Source organism: Lepidochelys kempii, chromosome 2 (genome assembly GCF_965140285.1).
Source record: "Lepidochelys kempii isolate rLepKem1 chromosome 2, rLepKem1.hap1, whole genome shotgun sequence".
Classification (NCBI taxonomy): Eukaryota; Metazoa; Chordata; order Testudines; family Cheloniidae; genus Lepidochelys; species Lepidochelys kempii.
Genome location: NC_136381.1, coordinates 104,559,342 through 104,583,134, shown reverse-complemented (window position 1 = coordinate 104,583,134; position 23,793 = coordinate 104,559,342). Strand labels below are relative to the sequence as shown.

At 37.6% G+C, this 23,793-nt stretch overlaps 1 protein-coding gene across 2 annotated transcripts in view; it reads right to left on the bottom strand.

Annotated features, from left to right (window-relative positions):
* Positions 1 to 23,793, bottom strand: part of CTDP1 (CTD phosphatase subunit 1) — a 172,855-nt gene that overhangs the window by 118,297 nt on the left and 30,765 nt on the right. For both annotated transcript variants that reach the window (XM_073331810.2, XM_073331809.2), the window contains 4 exons: positions 20,983 to 21,073; positions 19,295 to 19,461; positions 16,877 to 17,965; positions 2,492 to 2,633 (listed from right to left, as the gene is read on the bottom strand). In XM_073331810.2, the coding sequence (XP_073187911.1) occupies positions 2,492 to 2,633; positions 16,877 to 17,965; positions 19,295 to 19,461; positions 20,983 to 21,073 (1,489 nt within the window). The remainder of the gene's footprint in view (positions 1 to 2,491; positions 2,634 to 16,876; positions 17,966 to 19,294; positions 19,462 to 20,982; positions 21,074 to 23,793) is intronic.

Genomic DNA, 23,793 nt, shown 5'->3' with positions numbered 1-23,793 from the left:
GCAGTGGAAGCATTAGAATTTCCCTTTCAGAGAAAGGACACATCAGGCTCTGACAAAACAGAGCACTGGAGCAGTCACAGAGATTATTACAGGGCAAAATGGACTTGCCTTTTTTCTAAAACAGAAAATAAATTTCTTAGGGAGTATGTTCTCAGTACACATGAAAATTGCACAGAACTTAATAGGAATAATGTATGCATAGGGAGAGAACAGACTTAATGTCACACTTATTCACTAAAATGAAAATATTCTAAAACAGCTATCTTAAAACATTTCTCAAAATTTAGTTTCTGAAACTTCTTAAAACAATTTCCTCTGTAGCATTAAAACTAATACATATTTGTCTACCACAGTAATTTGTAGATACTAATATAAACCAGATAAAATCTGCGCATGCACACACACGTTCGTTTGTATAATGATTTGTAGGATATGATAAATATTTGCTATTCAATATTGCTCTTAAAACAAAAAAATAGTACAGCAACTTCTGCCTCAAAGAAATTATTTACAACACACCAAATTCATTCACTATTGCACTAAGCCACATATATGGCTACTTAAAAAAAAGCCATTAATGATGCCATCAAATGCGTCAGTCACTTAGATTAATATCATATGGAAACAGACACATACAATAGCATGGATAGAAGAACTAGCTATGCATCATATAGTGATGTAAGGAGGCAAACCTATCTTAAGAAGGGCGTTCAGCAAAAGTAAGTTAATCTCACATATTTATACATGCCAGCCTTTTAAAGTTTGCTACAACACTGAGATTGAAGATCAACAGATACTTCATAGATAAAATTATCCATTTCTCTCCAATGTTCTTTATAAAATGAATTTACTTGCAAACAGGATCTCTTCTCAAGAGTTTATTTGCTTTTATAATTTGTCACCTGAAGTTGTAAGCCCTCTAGGATAGCAATCATTGCCACAAACAACTCTGACAGCGGAAGATTTGACTTCAGAAAAAATGCACATGCTGCTACACATTAGTAATTCAAGTCTTAGTTTGTATTTTAAAAGTCTCCCTCGTAAGAATATGAAAAAAGTATATGATGCCAGAGCAACATTTTATTTTAAAAAAATGTGTTCAGTATATAGAAGAAAAGACCATCACTGTATCTCATTGAAACTGCAGTGTGAATTTTAAGTAAGCAGGAAAGCCAGCGTTTTGGTCTTAGAGGATGTGATGTTGGCAATTCACTGAATGACATTCTGCTAAGGATTACTTTCTGTCTGAAGGCACCATCTTATGGTGAAAGAATAAACTAAGGTATTGAATATTTGGGGGTATAAGATCTCATGGCACATTTTAAAAACTAGTGAAGTTACAATTTATTTACTTTGGCCAAAATTTTCAAAGCTCCTAGACTCCAGTTTAGGCTTCTAATTAAAAACTGCCTCATTTTTAGACATATTGGGCACCCACAAACCCTATTTATGGTATAAATATTAATCCATGCACATGACTTCACTTAAGTCTTCACCAAAGGATGGCAGTAAGCAATCCCTAGCCTGATGCCATTCATTAAAATCACCAATATCACTTTTTGCAGCACTGCGAATTTTCCAAAGCAATCTCCTGTAAAAAGGTGAGGCTCTTCTGATTAGTTTGCAAGATTGACAAGATCAACTGATGTGGTGCAAACAAGAACACAGCCAGGATTTACAAGGTATAGGACAAGAAGCAAAAGCAGAAACTCCATTGGAAGCCCCTTGCCATCAGCTCTTTCAGTCACATCACCTCCTTCAAGAGGGCTCATCATCAATAGTGGTCTCTGCCCCCTTTGGTATTTTTCTTTAACCTTTCTTCTGCTTCCCCTCTCTCATCCAAGGTTTATCCTCTTCCTATTTGCTGTTCACCCCACTCCATTGTTTTTGTCTCCTTCCTTTCTTACCACCCTTCCTTCAGTTCACCCATTTTGTTCTCCCATCAGTGTTTTCCCCCTCTGCTCTCATATTTATCCTCCCCTTTTCTCTTCCAACCACATTTTTTCTTCTTACATTCTGTTTTTTTCTCCCTTTCCTTCTCTTTGTTACCACGTGTAAAATGGCTAGCTGGTCAGGCTTCTCATACTCCATGAATCTGTGTGCTCACAAGGTGGGAGACTGCATGATTACGTCATGCTACACCTCCATTCCTGGTCTCTACTAGTCCTCCACAGCATTAGTATGCAGCACCACTGGTCAGACCTGCTGCTGCTTAATTGAAGTCCCCGCTTGTGGTACTACTAGTCTTAGGGACTTCCCTAAACTCCAAAGCTTGGATTAACTGCCTCCCAGTGATAGTCCTGTATGCAAATAGGACAAGAAATTGGCTGAAATATGGTATGGAATTTTCATACAAACCCTACATCTCACATACAATTTTGGGTTCATTATACCTTATGAATCAACTCTCTACACAGAATGAGAATAAAACCAGTCGAAACATGATCAACCTATCTTTGGTCCATTTTTTTTTTTTTGCAACTAATTTTACCTTTGTGTTTTGATGTAGTCATCCTTTAAGGGAAAGAGCTGCTCCTCTACCTTGTCCCAACGCTCCAAGCAGCTCCACAGCCAGTCAGGGTTTACAACATGGAGGTGTTTACAGTCCAGAGCTTGCCGTACTTTTTCTGTGCCTATTATTAAGTCAAACACAACATTACAGTGTTCTGAATAGAAGAGGCTTATGTTTTTAAATAGGATATTCTGTGACCTATTTTGAAAGTTATCCGCTGGCTCAAAGACATTACAGGACATGTTAAAACAAGTCTTAAGCCTTGGCTGCACTAAGGTATTTTACAAGAAGCTTCTTAGTGGTGAAAATTAGTGAAATTCCTTAGTAGAGACACAGCCAGTGTTCCACTAAAGATCATTCAAATGGGAAGTGGAACCAATCAATTCATAACACTTGAGCATTTCTACACTGAGCAAACAGGCAAAAAGATAAAAGGAACAAAAAAGATACAGATTTCCAAAAACACAGCCTTGTATCAAAAGATATCACAGTCTAAAGCAGAAGTGGCCAAAGAGGGGCCCATTCAGTACCCATAAAAACCTGAGCATATTTCACATAACATTAATGTATGCAGTGTGCTGTTATACCAAGCAGTTGTACCACTAACTGTCAAACTAACTGTCAAACACGTGGTCATCCTCTTTGATTTGCCATGAGTGTGCCAGGCGCTAACTCCTACACTAAAGCAGAAATCATGGATTCTTTAGTTTCAAATGGGAGTACTGAATGTAAAATTACTCAGGACAGGCAAGCAAGTTGTCAACATGCGCCCTGGGACAGTGCAACAAATCAGCAAAAGAAAAAGAGGGAACCCGAGAACCATTGTGGCCAAAGGCCTTGACTTATAATGCATTGTAGATGAAAACCAATAGCAGAGTCACTGGAAAGAGCAAAAAGGCATCTAGATTTCTACAGATCTCTCCAGAGAATTATCATGATCAGCAAGCTCAACAAGTAAAAACTGAGAGGAGCTCTCCAGCCTACTAAAAGAAAAAGGGAAGAAAATGTATATTTTAAGAGAGCTGGTATTAAGTAGGCGAACAGGAAGAGATTAGGTATAAGAAAGAGAGGAATAAGTTCTTGATAAAGAACAGGAAGCAGTTCTTTATCTTGATTAAAAACAAGAGGTTAGCAAAAAGTTTGAGGGCTGGGCTGATGCAGTCTCTTGTACTAGGTATAAGTCAGGAGACTAGTTGTACTATTTTGGACATTTTACATTCTGGGTTCAGGCAGACTACCTTACCAAAGTTACAAAAGATAAAAGATTTAATAAATAAGGTTCCCCAGAGGAACCCAAGATTTGTGGGATGCACAAAGTCCAGAACTGCCTGCATATATAATGCCCAGGTCCCACATAAGTGATAAAGGGGTATATGTACCATCATTTCATTTTCATTTGTAAGGGATTGAAGAAAGGAAATTCTCCCACACACTTTTAGAAGAAGAGAGAAATTTATGGAGAGCACATGTCAGACCCCCACTGAATGGGGAAAAAAAACTGAGTTCAGCCACATTCAGGGTTCCACATATTCCAGAATTCTGTAGAATCAAATATTCCTGTGCAATGGTGCTCCAGAACCTAACGTTTCATTAAAAAAAAAAAAAAGTTATTTTTAGTCCTCAGGATTGTGAAGAAAGCAATAAAAACAGATACCATATTGTCTTCTTTAATCTGTACAAAGCCTGAAACAGTACTTCAGAGATGTGAGCAGCTCCCATTCATTTCTATAGGTTAACAACACTGAACACTAAAAATGCCGTGCAGGCCCAAAAACCCTACTGTCCCCCACTTGGACACCAAAACTTCCAGCTTTCTCCCTGACAACTTCTACAATGCAATTATACAGAGCCGTTACAATAATCTGCATCATACAGTTAACTGAAAATATGGAACAAGGCAATGAACGCTGAATAAACTGGGGATGTTTTGGGGACTGCCTTCTCAAGATTTCAGTTAGCGAAAAGAATTAAAGTGTTTAATGCATACATGACCTTCCTAGAGTGAAACTTAGTGAAAGTCAATTTAATTGGATAGAGAGAGAGTATTACTACATGAACCTTAACCCCCCATATGCACTTTTTACTTTTAGGCCCACTCTTACTGAGAAAGTATCAATCCAAAAGAAAAAATACTGGAGAATGGCGTGGATTGCACCCTCAGCAAGTTTGCAGATGAGGAGGAGAGGTAGATATGCTGGAGGGTAGGGATAGGATGCAGAGGGATCTAGACAAAATTACAGGATTGGGCCAAAAGAAATCTGATGAGGTTCAACAAGGACAAGTGCAGAGTCCTGCACTTAGGATGGAAGAATCCCATGCACCGCTACAGACTAGGGACCGAATGACTAGGCAGCAGTTCTGCAGAAAAGGACCTAGAGTTACAGTGGACGAGAAGCTAGATATGAGTCAACAGTGTGCCCTTGTTGCCAAGAAGACTAACGGCATTTTGGGCTGTATAAGTAGGAGCATTGCCAGCAGATCGAGCGACGTGATCGTTCCCCTCTATTCAGCATTGGTGAGGCCTCATCTGGAGTACTATGTCCAGTTTTGGGCCCCACACTACAAGAAGGATGTGGAAAAACTGGAAAAAGAGTCCAGCAGAGGGCAACAAAAATGATTAGGGGGCTGGAGCACATGACTTATGAGGAAAGGCTGAGGGAACTGGGATTATTTAGTCTGCAGAAGAGAAGAATGAGGGGGGATTTGATAGCTGCTTTCAACTACCTGAAAGGAGGTTCCGAAGAGGATGGATCTAGACTGTTCTCAGTGGTACCAGATGACAGAACAAGGAGTAATGGTCTCAAGTTGCACTGGGGGGAGGTTTAGGTTAGATATTAGGAAAAAAAATTTTCACTAGGATGGGGGTGAAGCACTGGAATGGGTTACCTAGGGAGGTGGTGGAATCCTTTAGAGGTTTTTAAGGTCAGGCTTGAAAAAGCCCTGGCTGGGATGATTTAGCTGGGGACTGGTCCTGCTTTGAGCAGGGGGTTGGACAAGGTGACCTCCTGAGGTCCCTTCCAATCCTGAGATTCTATGAATATTCTAGACCTTCCAGCTGGTAACGCTTTTGAAGGGGCGTGGAACAACTACTTCAACCAGCTAGATATTTCAACTCTCACTCTTTACAGATTTATTTCCTTTGCAGATTACCCTCTCTCCCTTCCCCCACCACATAACTGTTAGGCTTCAAATGGTCTTGAATCTATCCCTTCAAGAAGTGGAAAAAAAGGAGCTAGATGGGGAGGACAGTTTATATCAGGGGTCTCAAAATCAAATTTACCTTAGGGCCAGTGCCAGTCCTCAAATCCAATAAGGTCACTGAAGATGGCGTTCAGAAAAGAAAATGTTTATATTGTATTTTTCATTTCAAATTTCTTAGAAATAATAAAACGGTCATACAGCTTTATACCATTCTTTGCCTGCCAGAGAGTTTTTAGTGTTTGCTAGACATCTGGCAATGCTTCAGTTCTGTCAATTTGTTGATGTTTGGCCTTAGTGACTGAGCAGTTGAAACCTTCAGGATTGCAGCAAAGTGTGCATCAGATTGTTGTGTTCAGTATTTTGACTTGTTTATATTCATTGTGGAAAAAAGTGACGTTGCCTCCATGGCTGACTCTGCCCAGTGACTTGTGATGGTATCTCTGTCCCTCTCCCACAGACAATGGGAGCTGCGGGGGGGAGCCGGACTTTGAGACCCCTGGTTTATATGTTATGATGAAAAAAACCCACAGGACATCATATTTGTTTCAGAGGAGCAGAACTGCATTTATATAATATTGGGAAAAGACTGTTTACTTTTAAATTCTATGTTGCAGTAATAAAGGAGATAAAGCCTGTAGGAGTCTTTATAGAAGTTGCCTTTATTATTTTAATACATTCTGTTCCTAGGAAACAGAACAGTTCTGGGCTTATAAACATCATTTGTGTCTGCAGCTAAAGAAACAGGCTAGTTTCTATGCACTCATGAAACCTTTCCAGCTTCATGATCATGCCTAGAATTTTATCTTGCATTCTGTTTAAAAAAAATACCAGTCACAAACTGCAAAAGAAATTTTGTTGACCAGTGTCAATTTAGGCATTAAAAAAAATGAACCCAGGCTATTCACTACCTTTTGTAAAGAAAAGCATGACAACATGGGACATAATAAGTAGAAAACAATGTCCTTCTCAGAGCTGTTTGATGTCTTAGCAACAGAAGCAAGGAAACAGCACTCCTATTGTTGGTCACTTTCAGTTTAAAAGTGGCAAAAAACTATTGCACACAGGACCTTCCCAATCTGTAACTAACAAATAATAAAAGCAACAATGCAATACTATTTTTATTGTGATTTTTGGGTTATACACATTTTATTGTTCTAGTCCTCTGGACAAATATTTTGAGGAGATTATTCTGGCACATCTAAAATACAAAATAGTCTAAATACTGCAGCGGCTTGAATGACTAATAAGATTTTAACTTAATTTTTATGGACAAATTTACTCTAAACTTCAATACTATTTAAAATGTTTAGCTGTCCTACCAGTTGCCTCATACTTAGCTCTGGGAACAGGGCGAGTATTTCCCCTCTTCAGAAAGCAGGGGCTAGTGATAAATAGGTAAACATGCCTACATTCTTTAAAAGCCAGATCCTGAAGCTTTTATACAACAATGGTATCTTAAGACAAGACTGAACAAAACAAATTATTTTGCCCTAAGTGAATTAAGTGTGTATGAAGTTGATAGCTGGACTATTAGAGGGGCACTTAGCTTAGTTATGTTTTGTAAAAACAAAGTTTTACAGAACTAGAACATTTCATGATTCTCTCCTTTATAAATTCTCACTAAGTTTACATGTTACCCATCCCTTCGTAGCCTTTGCAACCTCAACAGTGCAGCACTGAGCTAGTGCAGGAAAACCAGAAAGCAAACTGACTTATCTATAGTCATTACCCAAGCTAAATGCATTACAAAAGTTGGACTTTTTAAGATCAGTCTGAGCAATCCATGTTATATGTCCACAGACCTGTGCTGAAGATATGTTAAACCTGACACCCCTTAAAAAGTATTAAACCAAATCAGGTAGTAGACTGACAGACCTCTTTAGATGGTCTCCAAAGTCTAAGTGCTCTGGTCCCCACAATACACTTTAAACAAAAGAGCCTGCCTAGTATGAATCAGCAGAACCAAACTCAGAGGAACAAGATTTACTGACAATAGGTGGAAGTAAAAGAATTCCAGTTCATACTGCAGTTTGATCTCTAAGCACCACTGGTATGTTACTAGACTTCATAGAATCATAGAATATCAGGGTTGGAAGGGACCCCAGAAGGTCATCTAGTCCAACCCCCTGCTCAAAGCAGGACCAATTCCCAGTTAAATCATCCCAGCCAGGGCTTTGTCAAGCCTGAGCTTAAAAACCTCTAAGGAAGGAGATTCTACCACCTCCCTAGGTAACGCATTCCAGTGTTTCACCACCCTCTTAGTGAAAAAGTTTTTCCTAATATCCAATCTAAACCTTCCCCACTGCAACTTGAGACCATTACTCCTCGTTCTGTCATCTGCTACCATTGAGAACAGTCTAGAGCCATCCTCTTTGGAACCCCCTTTCAGGTAGTTGAAAGCAGCTATCAAATCCCCCCTCATTCTTCTCTTCTGCAGGCTAAACAATCCCAGCTCCCTCAGCCTCTCCTCATAACTCATGTGTTCCAGTCCCCTAATCATTTTTGTTGCCCTTCGCTGGACTCTCTCCAATTTATCCACATCCTTCTTGAAGTGTGGGGCCCAAAACTGGACACAGTACTCCAGATGAGGCCTCACCAATGTCGAATAGAGGGGAACGATCACGTCCCTCGATCTGCTCGCTATGCCCCTACTTATACATCCCAAAATGCCATTGGCCTTCTTGGCAACAAGGGCACACTGCTGACTCATATCCAGCTTCTCGTCCACTGTCACCCCTAGGTCCTTTTCCGCAGAACTGCTGCCTAGCCATTCGGTCCCTAGTCTGTAGCTGTGCATTGGGTTCTTCCGTCCTAAGTGCAGGACCCTGCACTTATCCTTATTGAACCTCATCAGATTAAATCTTCAATCTTATTATGGCCCATTCACAAAATTAATGTCACTGAACTCCCAAAGCTGAACAAGAGCTCTGTGTAAGCTCGTCTCTCTCACCAATAGAAGTTGGTCCAACGAATAAAAGATATTACCTCACCGACCTTGTCTGTCTAATATCCTGGAACAGATCTATGGCTACAACACTGGATACATTAAAATGCTTGTCATGTAGCTTTCTACAGTCCCATAGCTTTGTCATAAATTATGACGACTGGGTAATAACTTGGGATGAAATTGGTGAAAAGGTCACTAAATTTATTCTGCTTTTAAAAAAGAACAAACATTTTGGTGACACTGTCCCATTTACTACTACCCCAATATCGCCAAAGACAAGCCCTGTCAAGAAACTGCTCAGCTTTATTTTCTAGCTAAAGCTCAGTGAAGAAAGCCACTCAAAGCATTTTATATTTAGGAGCAGAAAGATTAGATTTTTTAAAACCAATGTCAATTTCACCACCCACCCACAAAGAGTAAAAGCAATTTCTAAAAACAGAATTTTACAAATATGCTAAGAAAAAAATACTGCTTGAGAACTCAGTCTGATTTAAGGATATTTACTCCATATATTTTGACATGTGATGTTGACAATTTGTGTTTTAATAGTTATGAAGTTTTAACTCTTTGAATCTCAACCTACACTGTTGTTATATAATGGTCTGATGCCTCCCCCCCAAGTGAATTTTTACAGTTGTGGAAAATTAACTACATAAATTTTTTAAAAAGCTTAAAAATAGTCAATATTGTCTTTCAAAGTTTTAAAAAATTAAAATGATAAAAATACAATTCTGCCAAGCCTATTCATATTTGTTCAGAGATCAGCTGAAGCAATGGGAATAGGTGTTGGTGGTGTTCGCGCTGTTTGCAGCACAGGGGAACTTTCTTTTTTTAATCCCGCTCCTGGCCCACAATACCCACTCTATTTTTATCCCGCTCCTGCTATTATGGTAGCGAGTCCACGGGATGCCAGTTTCTTCACATGCAACCCAAAAACCCCTTGTGCCCCTTTTCCCACAATTTACTCACAACTGGTCCAGATTATAATTTGGGACACATCAGCCAACACACGTTTGCCTTGTCTACAGTATGCTATGGGTCTTTAATTGCCAGTGGCCTCCCGCCCAGGCTTTAATTTGACAAGTTTAACATCTTCCAAAGTCTACAAATGGCCAAAGAATCTCTCACATTTAAACTCATGCCTCAGACTGCTTTAATACATTTTAAAAATAAAACTGAAAAAACAGCACTAGAAAAATTTTAGTCACAGCACTTTTTGAAACAGTCTAAATAACCTTGTATTATTTTATCACAAACTGTCATAAAAATTCATGTGGTTCATAAACTATAAGCATTTGGAATTGATCCTCTAACTCAAAACACTTATTACAGTCCTTTTTCTCCTGTTAAAATGGAAATTCTGGTATAAACTGAACTTTACCCAAACTGATTGTAGTAAAATAAGCTCAAACAGAAGATATGTCCACAAAAAAGAAAAAAAGGCTGTCAGACCGTACAGCACAATGCATAGAAACACTGTATATTTAAAAGGAAACATTCAAGTTTTCTGCAAATGCTTATTAATGCTCTGCCATTATATGGCAAACAGCAAGATGTCTCACCTATCTCAGGTTGAAAAAAGGAGACATCAAAGTCTGTGTGTGTAAGAGTGGATACTTATATTATTTTTCACCCACATGCCCTGATCTGGATCAGAGTTCTGTTTTGATAGATTTGTGGAGACAGAGGTAGAGGCTGTGCCTGCCCCGAAGAGTTTACAATCTAAGGATGTATAAAATTCTCATTGTGCCTCAGTCTCAAGAAAACACTAGACACCAAACAAAAGATCCAGCCAGCATTTTACATCTTCATCTGCTTATCAACTACTGTAATAAAGTGCACAATTTATGTTTTAGACTCTGACTTCACTCCAGCGCCCTTGGAGCCTTTGTTGCGGTTTATTGTCATGGATTTGAGGTCACAAAATGCCTCCAAGCATATTACTTGTTTTGTCACTTCATATATTCCGTGTAAGGAGCCAGGATTGTACTGCAAACTAATTACCAGCCACACAATTACCTACAAATCCCACAGGCACATGTCTTTAGGTGGTCTTTTGGTACATTTGTCAACAGTTGTTAGACAAAGACATATGGTATCCATGTGGAAATAATGTTAAAGAGGCGGGACTGCCTGAAGAAAAGACAGAGCTGCAAAATTTCTACAGGTTACCCATAACATATAACACAGATGCCCTAGTGAAATTCACATACCAGCTTGTAAGCAGCCACAACAGAATGAGCACAAAAGGCATGAAGACAGCTGAGTAATTGTGTCCCCAACTATGCTGTAAGGGCACGGTTCCCACCTAGAAATCTTAGGTCAGTAGTTCAGAATTTCTACTCCAAAGGGCAATCACTAGCACAATCACTACTATCTGTACATAGGAGAGAAAAAGTAACTCCACAGCCACATACAAGTTGTATGACTCAATTGTTCTGTAGTAGTGTGGGAAAAGGTACAATGGTGTTACCTTGGTGTAAGAACTCTTTCCCACCACTGCTATGGAAATCTGCTAAAACGGTTACACAGGACTACATTCCTGATCATTGGGTTGTAAAGATGAGCTACCCTCTCTATTACTTAACACTCCATACAGTGAAGGCTCATTTTTATTGCAATAGTGTTCACGTACAGTATTGTTAACTAGTTTTCAAATCATTAATACTCAGTTCACATACGATGATGTAGCATATTAATATAATTAAACCCTAAAGTTAAACCTAATATTTATATTAAGCTAACAATAGTGGATGATTCATTGAAGGATGTGCAGTCATTAAAGACATTTGTGATAAAAAACAGTTTTGCAAATTGAGTTCTTATTTAGTCTCAGGGTTTTTTTGTTTTTTAATTTTGGTAGAAAGATACCATACACTCCTAACAAAATCATGTTAATAGTGAAGTTATACATTTCAGAAACAACAAAAAAGGAAACACGCAAAATGTTTCACTGTTTCAAACTGTGGGTTGGGACCCCAAAGTGGTTTGCGACCCCATTTTAATGGGATCACAGGAGCTGGCTTAGACTTGCTGGGACCACGGGCTGAAACCCAAGCCCCACCACCCAGGTTACAGGCCCCCTGCCTGGGGCTGAAGCCCTTGGACTTCAGCTTTGGCCGGCTCGGGCGGGCACAGGTTTCTGTCCCCCCTCTTGGGGCCATGTAGTAATTTTTGTTGTCAGAAGAGGGTCATGGTGCAAGGAAGTTTGAGAACCCCTTATGTGCCTTACTCTCCAGCTAGCCTTGAATAATACTGATATTTTTGAACAAGCATTAAAATTACATCACAGAGGTCAATTTTACAAAGAAATCACAATAAATACGTCCAGAAGTTATCTGTACAATTGCTTTCAAGAACAACCAGAACTGGAAACTGATGCATATATTTTTTGCAACAATATTGTGGAGAGTTTAGAAATATTTTCTTGGCTCCACTACATAAAGTTTATTTTGTACATAAGGAAACAAAAAATAAAATCTAACTTTATCATTTGCATTTTGATAGTGACCAACTACCCCAAACAGATCAAAGCCTCACTGGACAAAGTGTGGTATGTACACTCAGGAGGATATTATTCTTTGCCAGATAATCTAATCTGAAATAAGATACACTAAGTGTAACAAACAATAGGGAAGTGAGAAGGAAGAGAAGAAAATTGATTAAAAGATTTTGTAGGTATACTGGCTATTGCACAATTCAGTGGCTCAAACATCCGTCCTCACATACGGAAGAAATCAGCTATCCCTGACTCCCACTCAAACAAGCCATGGCATTGGCTGGATGATTTGTTATAGGCATCACAGCAGAGGAAAGTGTTAAGGAGAGTTTTGAAGGAGAGATTTGTGACTACAGACTAGATTAAAAAGGGCATTCATATCTAAAGCTCAGCATTCTAAAAAGCAGAGACATTTGTATAGCTAAAACAGATTCTATAAAAGTGGTTATCAAAAAGTAGAACATATTTTTGTTTGATCAAAATTGGAGTGTTTATGACGGTGGAACTAGCTGGGACAAAAATGTATTTTTTAAAAAAGTGACTACTTAAGGAAGTAGAGAGTTATATTGGATACTTTAAATTACATCACATGAAGGCAGACAACTAAATATTGACAAATTTTATAAGTGCTTGCATACAAACGTTAGAAGTTTAAACAGTAAGATAGGTAAACCTGAGTGCCTAGTATTAAATGAGGATACGGATATAATAGGCATCACAGAAACTTGGTGGAATGAAGATAATCAATGGGAGAGGGTAATACCAGGTACAAAATACATAGTAATGACAGAGAAGGTCACACTGGTGGGAGAGTGGCACTATGTGTGAAAGAAAGAATAGAGTCAAATATAGTAAAAATCATTAATGAATCCAACTATCACAGAATCTCTATGGACAGAAATTCCATGCTTGAATAATAAGAGTCTAGCATAGGAATATACTACCAACCACCTGACCACAATGGTGACAGTGACTATGAAACACACAGAGATATTAGATGCTATAAAAACAGGAAAATCAAAAATAATGGTGGATTTCAATTATTCCCATATTGACTGGGTACATGTCACCTCTGGATGGGATGCAGAGATAAAATTTCTAGATGCCATAAATGACTGCTTCTTGGAGCAGCTAGTCCTGGAACCCATAAGGGGAGAGGCAATTCTTGATTTAGTCCTAAATGGCACACAGGATCTGGTTCAAGAAGTGCATATAACTGAAACGTTTGGTAATAACCATAATGTAATTATATTTAACATCCTCAAAGGAGAGGAAAATACCAAAGAAACCCATCACAATCGCACTGAACTAAACAAAAATGAAGAAGCTAGTTAACGGAAATTAAAAGGAACAGTCATAAGGGTGAAATGTCTGCAAGCTGCATGGAAACTATTTAAAAACACCATGATAGAGGCTCAAACTAAACCAAAAGAACCGTCAGAGGATCAAAATGCCACCATGGGTAAAGAGCAGAGTAAAAGAACAAAAAAAGACAAAACAAAAACAATTTTATTTTTTTAAGCTGCAGGAAGTCTGTCGAAATCAGTGGGACCACTGGACGATCACAGTGCAAAACGAGCACCAAAGGAAGACAAGGCGATTGCAGAGAAACTAAATGAATTTGTTACATTGTTTTCACTGCAGAGGATTCATTTTAGGTGACAAATCTGAGGAACTGTACCAGTTTGAGGTGTCAGTAACAGTAGGTTTTGGAACAAATTGATAAATTAAACAATAAGAAGTCACCAGGACCAGATGACATTCACCGAAAGTTCTGAAGGAACTCAAATATGAAATTGCAGAACTGCTAACTGTGGTACGTAACCAAATGCTTAGATCAGCCTCTGTCCCACATGACTGGATGATAGCTAATGTAATGCAATTTTTAAAAAAGGCTCCAGAGGCGGTTCTGGGAACTACATACTGGTAAACCTAACTTCAGTACTAGACAAACTGGATGAAAGTACAGTGAAGAATAGAATTATTAGACAGATGAACACAATATGTTGGGGAAGAGTCAATATAGCTTTTGTAAAGGGAAATTATGCCTCACTAATCTATTAGAATTCTTGGGGGGACGGTAGGGGGTCAAAGGATTCTAGATGGATCACTGGTCTGACCCAGTGGGGCCATCCTTATGTTTTTACTTACAAGCTTGCAAGGCTAAAGTCACCAAAGGCATGCAAAAAGGCCAAATAAAACACACAGTTTGCAGTACTAATTTGTAAGCAATACCAAGTGTTTACTCTTTGTGGTAAGTGAAATATTGAGAGCAAAATAACGGAAACCACCAACATAGTCAAAATAAATTTAGCTGGTTTGGGGTTTTTTTGCCTTTTAAATTACGTTATTGAGTGAGAGCCTGGAGATCTAGATCCTCATATCAAAATCAGAGGAGATTAAAAATATCCACTCACTACTGGAAAAGGGAAGCTCTTCTTGGTGAGTGAGGGGACACAAGCCATCTATTTCTGCAGACTTGAAGTTTTCATTTAAAATTAAGGTTGTCAAATGATTTTAAAAAAATCACAATTAATCACGAGATTAAAAAATAGTCACAATTACTTGCGGTTTTAATTGCACTGTTAAACAATAGAATGCCAATTTAAATTTATTACAAATATTTTTGGATATGCACAACAGCCCTGCAGAACAAGTTTTTATACCTAGGTCTACAAATTAGATAACTAAATACACAAGGACTTTTTCCAGAAAACTGGATTGTCAGTTTCCCTTCCTATTTATGGAACAGCAAGGCAAACAAGGTAGAATATGTATATTATGAAACTTTTATATAGCCTTGCAAAACTAGGTGTTCCTAAAATAGTGCACTGAGCTTTTACTTTGCACCACCTGAGAAGAGACAAGAATAAACACAAAAATCAAGTTCTTATGCTAAGTTCCTGTATTCTTTCCTCAATACTTAAACATTCAAGCATTATTTTCCCCTTGCTCCAGCTTCTTTATCATACTGCAAATGTAAGTGTGTAATTATCTTGAGAGAATCTGTCATGGAAATATTTTGGTCATAAATTCAGGATTATTGTTTTTATGCAAAAAAACAAACAAACAGATTAGTGGCCATAAGAGGCAAAGCCCCTTTGAGGCATTTTGTAATTTGGAATAGAAAACCCTGAAGAAACACATAAGAGATCAATTTAGTGATTTTTATGACTAAAATACTCAAGCCCTTTACATTTCCAATGGAATGTGACTCACATTTTGAGCTTAATTCTTATGATGGAGTTGCATTGATATCAGCGCAATTCTCAGACTAAGATCTGCTCAACAGCAACTGCAGCAGAGCCCAAGGGGTCATGAAATACTGTGACCCAAGTTTTCAGAAGCATACACCAAACACATTCACAAAATGAGAATTATATGAATGCACAGTCCCAACTAGCACACCTGCAAGCACTGGAAGTCCCCAACTCCACTCAATCTAAAATGGTTCCCAATCTGGACACTTTGGCTATGTCTTCACAGCTAAGAAAGGTATGTATTAAAAGGTGTGATAAGTAACGCGGGTTATGTATCTCACTGTAAAAGTGAGGTGGAGGTGAGGCACAAGTAGCTTTTACCACAACCTAGCTAGCCAAGATCAACATTACAAACACACCTTGCCCACTGATATCTTACCTGGCTATATCACAGTAAAAGCTACCTGTGCCATGTCTCCATTAGGATTTTACAATGAGATTGTTAATCCAAGCTAGTTATCCCACTGTAACAACACCCGCTTTTCTGGCAGTGAAGACAGGGGCTTAGTCACCATTCATCTAGCCAAACAGTTTTTAAACCACTGAAACCAAGTTCATCAAAAATGTTCTTTGCCATGATGTGCTACAAATCAAAGTTTGGGAACCTAGAAATTACCATTGTTTTCAATATTCAGTGCAGAACTCATGATGAATATGAAAAAATATTTCTTTTTCAAGAAAAAAGATGGAAGACTGAATTGGTCAGACGATTAAAGTGGAAAGGATATTATGAGCTTGCACTGAAGTTATAGATTTGGGTGAAAAAAGCTTCACCACGCTAACAAAAATATACTATGATGTTTTTATATTGTAATCCTTTGAAATGAAATTAATGTTTATTTTTGCATATATTCTAATCTTGTAAGAAAGTAGGCAGGCTAGGAAAAGAAATCAAAGGTGACAAAACTGGACTCGTGTTCTTAGTTTGCTTGTTCATGGTTTATAAAGAGGACTTAAAAAGTGTTTTTATTTTTATGAAAGTTGAGCAAGTGAGAGGAGAACTTTAAGTCAAGACTGCTTATCACTTGTTTCTTTTCAGTTACACCTATTTCAGTTAAATACTTGACATTGATAATTTTAGAACAACATCTTCGTTGAATAATCAGCACCTTCCCCCCTTTCATCAAAGAGTAAAAGCTAGCAATACACTTCCCATCTGACACACGCAAGACCAAGACAGACCAGATTTGATGAATGTTTGTTTTTAAAAGAAAAACCAATTTAAAAAAATTCTTAAACCTAAGGAAGCAAAAAGGATACAAGACCTTTTAAAAAATGATTTGCAGTAAACCTTTAAGCTACTTTCCCCCATAATTTAAATCAACATTAAAGATGGCAAGTAGATCAAGGCCCATATTTAACCTTTCCAAGTCTTCAGCCAACTTTTTGTGTAAATAAAATCATGAATGAAAACAATATTTTCATTAACAGAAAACTGATAAATTTCACCTACTTACCTCCCCTTGCTGCAATCAGATGGGTTGCCTTGTTGGGATCATCAGCATTCAGTACTAGGTTCTTTATAATTTTAGCTCCAAGTGCTGTAGCATGATAATGCTCTCGGGTTCTTTCTATGGGGAAATTTGTTGGATAGAGTCCACTAAATATTATGGTAACATCTGCCAATACCTTGCTTTTCAATTCTGGTACTATTTTTCTTATGTCTGGAATTTCATTGATCTCCTTTTTCAGGTATTTATCATACTTAGTATAATAATCAGTGTGCACCCGAACAAGGATCTCTTCGAGGTATATTAAATGGTCATCTTCATCTGTGTCTTCTTCTTCCTCTTCTTCCATGCTCTGATCTAAAGACTCACCCATTGTAATCCCAGACTGCTCGCTATTTTGGGACTCTGTCTCTGCTTCTTTCTTGTCTGCACACCCATTTCCCAGATCACAAAGGCTATCCTGTTCGCTTTCTTCTTGCATTTCAAGATCAACTGTCTTGCCATGAGGGTATACACTAGGTGGAGCCGTCACCTCCCCAGAATGGTTCACTTGACCATCCTTTCCCCCACTCACATCAGTGCAACATTCTTGCTGCAAATTTTCAGCTTGTACAGGCTGCTTTGATTTTTTCCAGCTTCTCTTTCCCTCACTTTCACTATCTGAGGCAGAAGAGGACGACGACTTCTTAGCATCTAATCCACTGTCACTTTCACTGTCACTAGACAATTCAAAGTCCAAGTTATTTGTTGGCTTGTCTTGGGTCTGCTGCTTCTCTGTAACTGTCCTATCATCTTGTTCTGAAGAAATCTGAGACTCCTTAACACTTGTTGAATCAATGACGGCAGCATTTGTTTTATGATCAATGGTATCACTTAAGGAGTCTCTAACATTTAATTTGTCATTGGAATTCAACCCCAAGTTAGAAGTTTCGCTGCTCATAAAGTTACTACCATTTGTAGTACATATCTCTTTTGTAGATTTCCTAAGACCATTACTTTGTTCTTCCACACTCGAAATATTCTTTGATTCTTCAGAATCTTTTGCTGTTACCACTGCAGGATCAGATGGTTCAGTTGTTTTTGAAGAATGATTTACTGAACAAACACACACAAAAAATAAGATGAAGTTTCCCTCTTTTATCCTTCCAAGTAGATGAGCTTTCAATTATGCTTTCAGAAACTCATCATTCCTTTCCTCCATAAATTAAATGAGTTCAATCTACAGCTAAACATATCTATGGATCAGAATACTCTCAGTTGGGATTTTCAAAGGGTTTAAGAGATTTATAGACACTCAACTCCTATTTAAACGTAATAGAAGTGGGGTGCCTAAGCCTCTTGAAAATCCCAGTTTATGTTGCCCTCATCATCATATTATTTGTCTGCCTCACAAAACTTAATGCTTTATCTTATTAGGTAAGGAAGTATCATTCCCATTTAGATGACACACGATGTGCCAAAGGTCAGAGCTTTTTCCAGAGTCCCAATCCAGAGTATTAGCCATAAGATCATCCTCTTTATGAACTTACAAGTTCTGCCCATATTTTTTCTACAGTCTGTTTTCAGAACTGATTGAATACACAACCAAGAAAAATGCTTTAGAAATTGAAAAATATATTTTACTACCATCAAAATATGTTGATCAAACCCTTTAAGAAGGCACTAGTGAGATGCAACAAACGAGAGCAGTGTGCTTCATATGCAGGAAAAGGATTACTCCATAAATAGCTTTTAGACAGGTTTTTTAGGCAGCTGACAAGCAGCAGACAAATGCAGTTAATATTCTTGGCAGGAATAGCCAAGGCCATTCTTAGCAGAGATGACCACATTGTTCATAAAAAGGCATACATGTGACTTGACTGCCCCTTGGTAACCACTATTGCCACTACAGCATGCTGATCTCATTCTATATTTTGAGAAGCAGACTGTCAGGCTATTCATTCCATTCTTATACTTTTTAACCACATGAAACATTACTAGACTAAAATTAACATAGAACTGAATTCATTTCTAGATGATAACAATGGCAAAAGAACAGTAAACAGGCTCAACAGGAACTAAACATGTACAGAAAAATACGAACTATCCTAAAATGAAAGCTTCTCTCCAAAATACTCAACTGTAAATAAAGTAGGTTCCTTTCCAGCTACTTCTATGAGTTTCAATAAATCCTGGATATATTGGCCTACCCAGTCATCACCTTTTCAGACCCATTTTCTCAGGTGAAAACCACTGCTATAGCATCTGTTCTTCCACTGTTTACAGATTGCGGAAAATAAAATTCTGTCAAATGCAAAATGGATGAGTTTGGTAGACATTGAAACCCCACTATTAGTTTTTTGTTTTAGACAACACTTTGTTAGCATGGTTTTGGTTTGCTAGTCAACTGCTGCTCCAAAAGTAAAATAAGTAAAATGGAATTACCCTTTTTTTTCATCTGAGTTTCCCTTGATCCAGGTGGTGCATTAATATCGCCTATACCCTGAAAGTATACATATTTCTTTACAGTTATCAAATTGGGTGCAAACTTCCAAACATCTTCTCGGTCATCAATAATGCAAACCATAGAGTCACCACATGGGAAGAGATTTCTAAAAAAACAAAAAACAAAAAAAACCTTGTTTTTATTGTCTTAAGATTACTATTTAAAACACTCTGGGTTGACATTCTGGTTAGTTGTGTGTGTTAAAGGAATTAAAACATGAATGATTTCTGAAAAATCAACATATTTATTAGGATTCTAGATGAGTCCATTCATTTACCTGTAACAGTTATCATACAGTCTGCAGCTCTTCTTACTGGTTACTCTACCAATCATCTTTTTGTGGTTTTAAAAAGTTTTATGAACAATTATTAGAAAGAATTTTTCAAGTGAGTTACACAAAAGTCTTAAAAAAAATGGCAATTACATTTATTTGTCCCCTTTGGTTCTAGTGGTCAAAAATATGAGCCCTCCCAAAGTTTAAATTTGAGTATACATAGTGTATTACACGGAATTTCAGTCTAGGTTCTTTTACCTAAACAATATCCTATATAGTAACTTGGTCACACTTATTCATTCCACAAAGATTACCTCTAAACAAGAAGTCTTAGTATAAACCTGACAGGAGAATACTCAGAATAGATCCAAAAATATACCCAGGATAAGAAAAAAAATGTATGATTTGCGGTGAGGAATCCTCCCCTCCCCATAACAGCTCCAATATGGCTATTATTAAATATCAGGCAATCCTATGTTTTACACAGACAAAAGGCCAAGATTGCCAAAAATTGGAGCCTAAAATATGGGTTAAGGAGCTTAAATTAAGCACTGAAGTGTAATTTTTCAAAAGTGCTGATCATCAATGAAACTCAAAAGTGATGCGGACCCAGCAAAGTCAGGCCATGTAAGTACCTAAATACAGATTTAAGAGTCTATCTTTAGGCTACTATTTTGAAAAATCTTGGCTTAAATTTCTACAATATAAAAACGCACAAATTATATTATGAAATGAACCACAAAATGAAATAAAATAACACTGGTTGCCTGCAAACCACAGAGGGAAAAAATGTAGGGCCAGTCTACACTATCACTTAAATTGATCTAACTTATGTCGCCTAGGGGTGTGAAAAAGTCCCCTACTTCCCCGCAAGTGACACAAGTTTCGTGCTGTCCACACTGTCCAGATGCTCTCCCGCAGACATAGCTTACGCTTCTCAAGAAGGTGGAGTAATTATGCCGATGGCAAAGCACATCTTCACCAGATGCGCTACAAGAGCGCAGCTGCTTCGGTGCAGCTATGATGATGTTGCGCTGTAGTGTAGACTTGCCCTGAGTTGCAATTATCTGCAGGCATAAAACATCTGAAAACAGAGGTTATCACTGAATGTGAGAGTCTAAATTATCTTGCTTGAACATTACAGGGTGTAACACCCACTGAAGCATTGAGTAGATGAAGCCTATAAGCATCAGCTCGCACTTCTCAGTTTTATTACTCTCTGTGAAGGTACAGATTTATGGGGTACAGAAGGGATAAAGACAATTTCTCCCTTTAATACTTATGTTCCCAACATTCTGCCCTCATTTCCTCTGCTGAATTATTTATTAAGACGTTTCGCACCCCCATACATACCTAAGATTCCCCGTTTTAGAAAATGGATCAATACATTCATCTCTTGACAATATCCGATGAGAAAAAAGTTTCTTTTCAGGGTCCAAAAATCCTTTTGAAAGAAGAGTTTGAAGTTAATATTCCTTCACAGCAACATTTTCTCCCTGTTAACATTCTACATAATCTGTTTTCAGAGTCTATCACACCATACTACACTAAGCCCATCTTTGTGCATTAACAGAATACAAATGGAGCAACACAGCCTTTCAATTAGAAGTTTAAAATAAACTCTGTGATATTGGTGTAACCAAATATTGAGATATTTAAGCTCCAAAAAGTATTTGTTATATACCAGGTAAAGAATAAACATAGTAGGTTAGATATCTGTCACTAATTCGGTAGGACTCCTAATATCCAATCCCAATTCCTTTAACATAAAAGCAATAATGAAGTTACAAAAATTAACTTGTGGCATCAGTGAATAATCAAGGTAAAAGGAAGTAAGCATAGCTGTCAGTTAAATAAGGTTCTGGCAACTTACATTTAGAACACTTTAAGACTAAATCCTGTCCTTAGCACATTGTGCCTAGGGTCTGCAGAGAAGTCTCATGTGAGCTGGCAAAGTACTGCAATGCTTAAGCATAATGGGCAAATTAAGGGGCAGTTTCAGTTTGAACTCTTGCATTTGTTGTTTTAAATTGTGCCTATAACATTGTTTTAGTGCATTTGTACTTGAACTAAGAATAAATCACAGGATTTCTTGAAATGTTAGACCCATTTACATAAATCTGTGCTGACTGCGCTGTTTGTTAAGAAGAAATAGGAGAAGGTATGCTGGCTAATTTAAAGACAAGATAAAATACAATTAGTTTGGCAAAATGGCAAATTCATCCATATACAAACATGGTAATGCAGCTGACCTCTCTGTTAATGTAATTAACCTTTCTTTATAAGCAGACATTGTGGTCTCATAACTGCTCTGAAACAAAAAAGTGGTGTTTCATGTATTATTCTGAATTTGCCATTTTGCTGAACTGATTACATTATAACCTGCTTTGAGATTAGCTTGAACTTCTCACTGTTCCTGCAGATAACACAATCATTACTTATTTATACAAACACAAATTTCAAAAAAGGTGGCCATGTTATAGTCTATTGCCCAAATTTTCAGAAGTGACTACTGATGTCGGGGCAGGGGGGAAGGCAAATCTGAAGCTCACTCCAGGGACCTTATGAATTTTCAAAGCGTGTGTACTCAGAACTTTCTGAAAGTCCGGCCCCTTTTAGGTGTCTCAGTTTGAGCAAACAAAATCCCTAATCTCTTTCGAAAATTTGGACCTATATGTATTAATATAAATGTGTAATTGGAATAACTTAAAACCCATAAAAAGCAAGAAAATTCTGAGTTAAGGACAGAAGTTCAACCTTAACTCACCCGACTATGCTTAAGAATTGCAGCAAACGCATGTAGAATCATCCCCTGTAGAGAGACCCTTGCAGTACCTAGGCATAATGAATTGAAAATATTAACTACAGAGAACCATTGCCACACACAGAAAGAATATATTTTGACAAACTGTATGTAAATCATCATATACGGCATTATTGTACAACTGTCACACCGTCAGCTGTTCCTCCCCCTCGCCAGTCATCTGAGTAAAATAGAAGCCTTCCATTCTCATTAGTACATTCCTGCCTAATTCGTCAGCAAAACCACAATCTAGTACTTGCTACATTGTCACATTACATGTGGTAGGAAACCTGAACATACATAAGTGTTGACAGCCAATAATGATGGAAGATGCAGAAGTACACAGTTATTTAACAGGGCTTTGGGAAAAGTCTAGTTCATTTATGCTTTTTCCTGGCAACTGATGGCAAGTAAAAAGAAAAATAAGGACAGTTCACTACAGATGCAAAACTGCCCCCCACAAATTGAAGACCCAATTTGAAAAAAGTCAGGTCCATTACATCTTTATCTTAAGAGTTTAAGCTTTCATATGACCGTACCAGTTTCTAATACAGCTCAGTATGGATTAGTCACACAAACTTTCAGTGAAGCCTTATAAATTGGTGTTAAATTGAATGAAGTACACTAAGTAACCAAAAGGCATACTTTTTACTAAGGAGCTTCTCTCTCAAATTTACTTTTCTAAAACATTGCCAAGTCAATGGAAAAACAAAGTATAATATCCATTTGTTTATATATTTCCCAGAAATGGCATAAGGGAGGCACATAATATTTCTTTGATGGAAGAAGGTTAATTTGCTTTAACAAAATGTTTGTCTTTAAATCTTTAAGAAGAAGAATAACTTTTCACCAGTACTGGCTACGAAGTGAGTTTCTTCCATACAAGAAGAACTGAGACACTCAGTGGCTAGACCACGTATTAACAAAAAACATCAACTAATCCACCAGCAGGTACTGACTAAACACAAAGTTCCTTGTAGTTCATTTCTAAAGGTTTTCTTCCTCTTCACAAAAAGAATTAGAACTACACACATTTTTCCTCTTGGGAGGTATGTCAGAAAATGTCAAGTGAAAAATTTTAAAACTCTTAATGTTATTACTTACCAAGCTACACATTAGAAGAAAAAATAGGGGGTGTTGCTTGCTTTCAACAATAAAGCCATAAATAGCATTTCCTGTTAGGCTATAACTGCTACCTTTCACTAGTTAGCATACATTTTCTATATTTTTCATAGCACAATGTATGTACTTCTCAAAACAGCATTTAACATTGAGCTTCACAAATGAATTTTACTCATTAATACATTTACCCATCAAGTCACATCTTAGCACACATCAAAAAAAGCTCATTTCACATACAA